Source organism: Gavialis gangeticus, unplaced genomic scaffold (genome assembly GCF_001723915.1).
Source record: "Gavialis gangeticus isolate Ggan-Ray unplaced genomic scaffold, GavGan_comp1, whole genome shotgun sequence".
NCBI classification, from domain to species: Eukaryota; Metazoa; Chordata; order Crocodylia; family Gavialidae; genus Gavialis; species Gavialis gangeticus.
Genome location: NW_017729024.1, coordinates 59,360,105 through 59,368,168, shown reverse-complemented (window position 1 = coordinate 59,368,168; position 8,064 = coordinate 59,360,105). Strand labels below are relative to the sequence as shown.

The window sequence follows — 8,064 nt, the reverse complement described above, 5'->3', positions numbered from 1 at the left end:
CCAACAACTTTCAAGGGTGCTTTTATATTAACTTAATCATTGGATTTGATCCATTGACACAATAGGTGACACAGCCTGGGATCACTGGTAACGTTAGCATAGATTCTGATGGTGCCATGTTCTTACCCAGTATATTCAAAGCCATAACCCCCCATTTAAAAATTATATATACCCTGCATAAGGCACCTTAATTTGTATTTACAATTTTACCAAAGCATGCTGTTGTGGGGTATGGCGAGCCCCTCCCCGCTCTGCTTGGGAACTTGCCTGCCACCTCTTTGATGAGAGAAAATTAGATGATTAATCTCAACCAGAGGAATACGAGATGGACCTCAGGCACTCAATTAAAGTGGCCATAGGTTTCATTTTACTTGCTCCCACCCAGCCAGCTACCGACCCACAGCCCCGGGTGGCTGTGGAGGGGAGATCTTTGATACAGCCAAAGAAACAAGGTAGGTCTCTGGGAGCTGCTCCGCTCCTAACTCTCAGTCTCTTTTCTTCTCTTTTTCCAGGTCCTGCTTAGTTTGAGCTCCTCGCCGTCGCTCTTGATGCTGACAGCCCTGGTAAGTCTCTAACACCAAGTCCCTTGCTGGCATTTTTCCTGTGTTGCTGGCACCCACTGCATCTCGGCGTCCCATGGATCGCATCTCTCCCAGCTCCTTACTGGTCTTGTCCTCCTCTTAAGTGCCCCAGGAGGCAGCTTCTGGTTTCAGCTGCCAGGTTTTTATCTGCACTGGCTACCGCCTCAGTGCTTATCTCTTTGAGAACTCCTGGTGCTCAGGTGAAGTGCCTGAAGATTGGAAGAAGGCCAATGTGGTGCCTATCTTCAAGAAAGGGAAGAAAGTGGATCTGGGAAACTACAGGCCCATCAGCCTGACCTCTATCTCAGGGAAGATCTTTGAATTATCAAAGAGATCATTTTTGACAAATTGGCTGATGGTAACATCCTGAGGGATAGCCAGCACGTGTTCATTGCAGGTAGGTCTTGCGTGACCAATCTCATCTCCTTCTATGACCAAGTGACATATCACCTGGACAAGGGAGAAGAGATTGACATCATATATCTTGAATTTAAAAAAAGCCTTTGATCTGGTGTCCCATGATCTCCTCATGGAAAAATTGGCCAATTGCAGCCTTGGCTACATCACAGTCCGATGGCTGGGGAATTGGCTCTGAGTTTGGACCCAGAGTGGTAATTGATGGAAGTGAATTATTGTGGTGCGCCATGATGAGTGGAGCCCCCAAGGCTCCGTCCTTGGGCCTATACTCTTCAACATCTTTATTAATGACGTAGACATTGGTATCAGAAGCAGACTGGCCAAGTTCGCCAAGGACACCAAACTTTGGGGTAAAGCGTCCACACCTGAGGATAGGCTAGCGATCCAGGCTGACCTTGACAAGCTCAGAAAATGGGCAGATGAAAACCTGATGGCATTCAACACCAAAAATGTAAGGTACTGCATCGGGGGGGGACCTGCAGCATGCTTACAGGCTCGGCAGTGCTATGCTTGCTGGCATCATGGCTGAAAGGGACTTGGGGGTCATGACTGACCACAAAATGAATATGAGCCACCAATGCGATGTCATAGCTGGTAAAGTGAGCAAAACTCTGGCTTGCATCCATACTCTCAAGCAAATCCCAGGATGTCATCTTCACTCTATATTCAGCCTTGGTGAGGCCGCAGCTGGAGTACTGCATCCAATTCTGGGCTCCACAATTTAAAAAGGTTGTGGAAAAGCTTGAGAGAGTCCAGAAGAGAGCCACATATATAATTACATGGCAGGAGAACAGGCCCTATGATGAGAGGCTGAGAGCCATGGGACTCTTCAGCCTGGAAAAGCACAGGCTCAGGGGGAGAACCTGGTGGCTGCGTATAAGTATATAAGGGGTGTACATCAGGATCTGGGGGAATGCCTGTTCACCAGAGTGCCCCAAGAGATGACAAGATCAGATGGTCACAACCTCCTCCAAGACCGTTTCAGGCTGGACATAAGGAAAAACTTCTTTACTGTTCAAGCCCCTGAGGCCTGGAATAGACTGCCTCCAGAGGTGGTGCAAGCACCTACTCTGAACTCTTTTAAGAAACATTTGGATGTCTATCTTGCTGGGATACTTTGACCCTAGCTGACTTCCTGATCTTCCGGTGTCCCTTCCAGCTCTAATGTCTATGAAATCTATGAAATCTTTAATTCCTCCCTGCTTGGTTGTTCTTCCCAGCTGGTGCTGTTTACTGCTGGCTCGCTGTTGCCGCTCTGGCCCTTTCTACCCCCAAAATAACAGGGTCTACCCATACCCTTTACACATGCTTTCCTGAGAATATAAAATTTGTAATATATTATACACCTACTTATGATATCATTCTGTTTGATACATATTGAGTTCAATCCCGAGTTCTTTGCCTAATTTTTACAATAGCTAGTGAAAAAGAGAACCCAGAGAAAATGCTTAGCAATTATTTTCAACAGGTAATTCACATCTTTCTTTTTGTTAATATTTTGAGTTTCAAAAGCTTTCCCAGCAACTTTATGCCATTCAAATGAGAGTAAATGTTTTTAATTAAAATTCTCTAAAATACTTCTAGCTTTTTTCCCCATTTAAGAATTTTCCACAAGTCGTTAGTTGTTTCATGGGCACATTCTTCTGGAATTTCTTAAAGGACTTGGAAGGAATTTGTTTGAGTGGGAAATTAGTAAGGATCTTGGATTCTGGCTCACTGTGATTAAAATATTCATAATGGATTTATATTTATAATGGTCTCTTACCTGGGACCATGTTGTCCCTTCTGTTTGCTTAACCCCATTTAGAGAACAAGTATCTCTGAGTTTCCTACATAGTCTTCCATGACAGTCAGTAGTTGGGGAGTCTGTAGGAGAGAGCAAGGTGGATATCCTTCTCCCCCACTGCAGAAATGACTGGGTACATAGTCCTCAACCAGTGGATCTTCAGAGGATGTTAATATAACTATCCTCTGTGGATAAAACACTTGACTGGGACTTGGGATCCTTGAGTTTTCTTCCCAACCCTGCCACTGGCTTGTTGAGTGACCTCAGGGAAGTCAATGTGTAGTTAATTTGTGCAAGGCAAGGATTTTTCTGGTGATTCTTTCGTTGGACTAATGTGGTATAGTCCCAGGAAATATGAGAGGCAAAGATTTTTCTGTTTGTCTTTTATTGTACTTGAACCATCACGGCTATAACACTCCAGCTCTAATTAGCTTGTGGAACTCACTGGCAGTGGATGTTGTGGAGGCTGATGATTTAATTAAGTTCAAAAGAGGATTGGAACCCCTCGCTAAGATTTCCTAGGCCTCTGAATGCTGTAGGAGGGACAGGGGTAGTGAATGTATTTGTCTGAATATGCCTTGCATAAATACTCTCCTTCTTAGCACCCACTTTCTGCTACTATGAGACAGAATACTGGGCTAAATTGACCTGTGATCTGATCCCAGTATGGCAGCTTTTGCATTTTTAAGTCTCTTCAACTCTCTCTGCCACCTTTCCTCATTTTTTTAAAATGGGACTAATGATACCAATTTATTTATAAAGCATTTTGATTTATAAATATGCGTTAGGTGGTAGTCTGATTTACAGTGAAACAGTAACAGAGCTAAGCCTTGGCAATCATTCGTTTTGACAGTGCATCTCCCTTTAATGTAAGCATCTTGCTTTTTTTTCTTTAAAGCAAAAATGGAATCACTGAATAGTTCAAGTTATCATACTTAGCATTTTACTTGTTCTTTAGTCTTTTTTAAAAAAACATCTTTATTACACTCCTTTTTTCTCAGTTTTCAGAAAGGGGAAATATGTAAAATGTTTCTCTTTTTAACTCTTTCCAAACTAACTTCCAAATGCTCCTCTTGTTTTGTTATTTCTTGAGTGCCAGGGGGTTAACACAATTCAGTGTTCCCTGTTCTGGTCATGTACTCTCTCTTCATGTCCTTTCAACTCCTAAGAGATTTATTTTTGTTTAGCTTTCCTGCTCCATTCAAATTGAGATTACTATTATTAAGATGTGTTTAGAGTACAGCATTCCACTCTTTCCTCTTTATTTTGGGCTTCTGGCTGAGTACGCTTGATAATTACATGTAACCACTTCACTTTGTAATATATTCCCCATATTTCCCTTCCAGCTGACCTAACACTTTCATACAGTAACATACTACAAAGTTCACTAACCCTTTTTATCTGACGGCATAATTGGGGCTCTGTGTTTCTGAATCTCTGAAGTCCAAATCAATCCTTCTAAGCAAACTGCCTTTCAAATGCAGATAAAGTAGAGTACTTTTTCTCAACCCAATAAAAAAGCCCTTGCCTCTCTTAGTACCTGTTTTATGATATCTGTTTCATGATTTTAATAGAAAAATCAGCAAATTTAACTGTTCATGCCATAGGTGGATGTGGTTGGTGAATCTGGAACTAGTCCTGTTGTTTGATGGTGAACATATAAATTATGCTTCAGAGCCTGGTAAGTGTGGTTTGATTATAATCTGCCTAGAAATGAGTGCTGATCGCTCTTGTGACAGCTCCTCTGTCAGTTGCCTCAGGGTTTGTCTGTACTAAAAGTTGTTTTAACATGAGTTGATTGTCAGTTAACTCAGTTTAATCAGTATGATAGGCAGGATGCCTTGTGAATGCTCTGGCAAAAAAAAAAGAAGAAGTGATGACCAGTCTATCATATACAAATGCAGAGATAAGCAATCAGGTTGTTAAAAATCGCAGAGTACAAACTCCATGGTTTGTAGTACAGAGAAAGCGAGGCCCCAATTCAGAAAGTGTTTAATTAAGTCCATTCCTGTTCACCAAAGCATTTAAACACATGCTTAACTTTAAACACACACTTAAAACCCATTGAAGTCACTGAATTAGCTACACTGTTGCAAATGCTCCATACCAAGGCCAGACTGCGTGGGCAGGACTTTATTGACTAAAGAATATTGGTTTTTCTCTTTGTTTCCACTGGTGGCTTGCAGAGTCTGGCTCTCTGGTGAAATGCTACATAGTTATCCCCTTAATTCTTTTTCTAAGTGTCTCTGAAATATTTCTTTTGTTCCTCTTCTCATCCCGTTTTCCTTCAGGCAGCTCAGTACAGGTTTTTAATACGTTTTTGAATGTTTCTCACCCATACAAACAATCTACTTTGCTTATATGCTAGTGAATTGGACACACTCCAGTAAGTACGACTGGTTACTTCATTTTACCAAAAAGAGACGACACAGAAGCTGTTTCACTGGTTTGGCAGCTCATCCCTGCAACGTAAGAGACCTATCTTTTTATCCTGTATAGTTTGCGCAAGTAATTTGGCATGTGAAAGCCCTTATGGCTTCCCTGCCTTTATACAGAGGTCAAATGCAGAGCTGTTTTACTGCACTCCTGACTTTCCACACTCCATCTATTAGGGTCACACTAATGAAGACACTTCCAACTGATGACTGAACTTAGCAGCCAGGTGCTAAACACAGGGAAATGCTGCTTACCTGGCAATGATTAGTATACAACCACAATATTTTAAACTATAATTATAAAATCAAAGATTTTTCAGAGCAATTGACAAAAAGAAATGTCATATCCTTAGTTCTTGCTACATTTGTGAATTCTTAAACCTAGCATCTTGCAAAGGGCAGTTCTCAGAAATAAAAAAGTTAGAGATTACCCATTGAATGTAATGTTATACCCTTTCTGAGAAGCACACAGCTTCTTTAAAAAAAAAACAAAAAAAACCAGTTGGCACCATTTACTGAGAGAATTGTGTTTTATAAATTGCCTAGGTCATAGTTCATTTTGTGAAGTGCACACTTCCATGTAAGTATTTAGATATAGTTAGAAGTGGAAAAGGACATGGCAAAACTTACAACTATTTGTTGAGCTGGTACTTTTGATCAGTAAAATGATAAACATACAGGATGAAATTCTAAACCTGTTGAAATCAGTGGGGAGCTTTCTCATTGATTCCAATGAAGCAAGGTTTCCTTTCAAATACCTTATATATGTGCATGTAATAATACTGATAAAGATCACCTGCCTGAGTCTGCAAACAGCCTGAAACAAAAGACCCAAATTTCCATTGCCCAGTACCTATACAAAATAGGTTTAGGATGTTGCCGAATCAGGATGAGAGCAATTTTTTTAATCCACATTTTTAGTGGTGTAAAGGATTATTAGAAGGCAGGATAAAGAGTAAAATACTTTACATCTCTGTAAAGGATCATGTCAGTCTTGGAGAAACACAATAAGAGACGTGGCTGCTTACCTTATTCATTTCAAAGGAGTGCCAATTTTAGAACCTAACAATGTTCACTTGAACATTAAAACCATTAGCTATCTCGAAGGCTGCAAAATTAAGGAGGTAGATTAGGAAGAGGTCTGCAGATCTGCATAGAGTCTACTAAGCTTGATGCCACAATTTGTTGACAGTGGTATGGTTTGTGAAAGAATTTTTGGAGGTTATCAAAACTTATTTCTTTAATTCAACCCCTTGTTCCAAGTCATCTTACCTACTTCTACAAAGGATTTCTGTTTCTTTTAATTAATGTGAAGCAATAAACTCCAAAACAGTTTGAACCAGAGCAAACTGGTCCTGGGTGCAGCATCTACATTTGCTCCCAGGACAGCAGCAATTTGAGCCAAGTCAGAGCCAGCCTCCAGCTGGCTGGACTGACCAGGCGCAATATATGCCCGTGGTAAGGGCTGGATTGACATAGATAAAGGCCAAGAATAAGAAACATGTATTTTATATTGGAATCCTGTCAGATGATTTGCAAAGCCCTTTACTGTGACAGTGGGCTAGGATTTAGATTTCTCTTTCTTTTTTATGGGCATTAAGAATAAGAAAAGTAAAAGAGCTCTCTTTAAAATTCCCAGAAAAACTTGAATCTAAATGGTATTAATGGCATTTATTTATGTCTTTGTGGATAGTACTTAAGGCTAGAAGTTGGCAGGTACCTATACTGGCATACCAAAGTGTCAGAGTATGGATGTGTGGTAAATTGCAAAACAACATTTGCCTAATGCTGCTCTCCAGGAGGCAAAGGACATCTTACACCACATATATCTGCGGGTTTCAGCAGTGTGAAGTGATGGATGGTGGTTTAGATCCCTGTGCACGCAAATGCTAAGAAGCTCCTAAAGTCCACAAAATCCTGCTGACTCCCAGCTTGGGCTTCTCACCTCATGGCAGGCAATACACTGCCTAGTGATAGCTCTGGGGTCTGTGAATTCCTTCAGGCAGAAAGCACGTTTTGTTTTTTGGGTTTTTTTGCACAGCACTCTCATTCACATGAGCATCTGCTGCCTCACCACAGTTCAACTGCAAGAGAGAGGAGGAACATGAAAGTGACTTTGCTCATCAGAGGAAAGTGTGGCTTGGATCCACCTCTCTCCTTATCCTCTGTCTAGGTCATAAAGTTTTTTCTCATCTGTGAACTACCTATGAGCCACGGGGACTCCAAATCACTAGTTTTCAGGGTCTTTGTCTTGCTCTGGGCTGTCTCTTGCAGGTAGGCACTCATCACAGCAAGCTGGCAGGAGGCTCCACTGGATGACTGCTGAAAGGTATACAAGAAAGGTTAGGCTTTTATTTCATTTGGGGTCCCTTTCTGGTACAATCTGCATTTTGCAATTCCCGTTTCAGTCTGTGGCTGAAAAGCAGCTTGAAAAAGCTTCCTGCAGGCGAATCCCTATTCCAACTGGTCTCACCCTGAACGTGCCCAGGTATGTCAGGAGCCCAGTTCCAGCCAGCTGAAGATTGATGGTCTTCATTATGGCATAGGCAGCTCCCCAGTGGGTTAGATGGGGCTGGATCCAGGCCTCAGTCTTCCAGCAGCCTTCGCCCTTTTTAGTCCCTATTGGTTTTGTTTTTTTAACTACTTCCTTCCCGCGCGTTTCCCCTTCTTCATGTGCCCGAACAGCTGCTTCCTCAGGGGGATGCTGGGGCAGGGGCCTGACTGAGGGGAAGCAGGTGAAGCTTTCAGGTCCGGGCTGTGCGGGAGGCAGGGCTGCCCTGTTCCTCCTGGGAAGGGGCTTTCGCTTTCCTCCTCGCTCAGTGCCTGGGCCTAGCACCCAGCCAGA

The 8,064-nt window shown here is 42.1% G+C and overlaps 1 protein-coding gene across 1 annotated transcript in view; it reads left to right on the top strand.

Moving 5' to 3' along the window:
- Window positions 1-459: 459 nt before the first annotated feature.
- TRABD2A (TraB domain containing 2A) overlaps window positions 460-8,064 on the top strand; it is a 253,727-nt gene continuing 246,122 nt past the window's right edge. Inside the window, exons 1-2 of the mRNA XM_019517139.1 lie at window positions 460-563; window positions 4,392-4,465. Of these exons, the coding sequence (XP_019372684.1) occupies window positions 4,451-4,465 (15 nt within the window). The 5' untranslated portion in view covers window positions 460-563; window positions 4,392-4,450. The remainder of the gene's footprint in view (window positions 564-4,391; window positions 4,466-8,064) is intronic.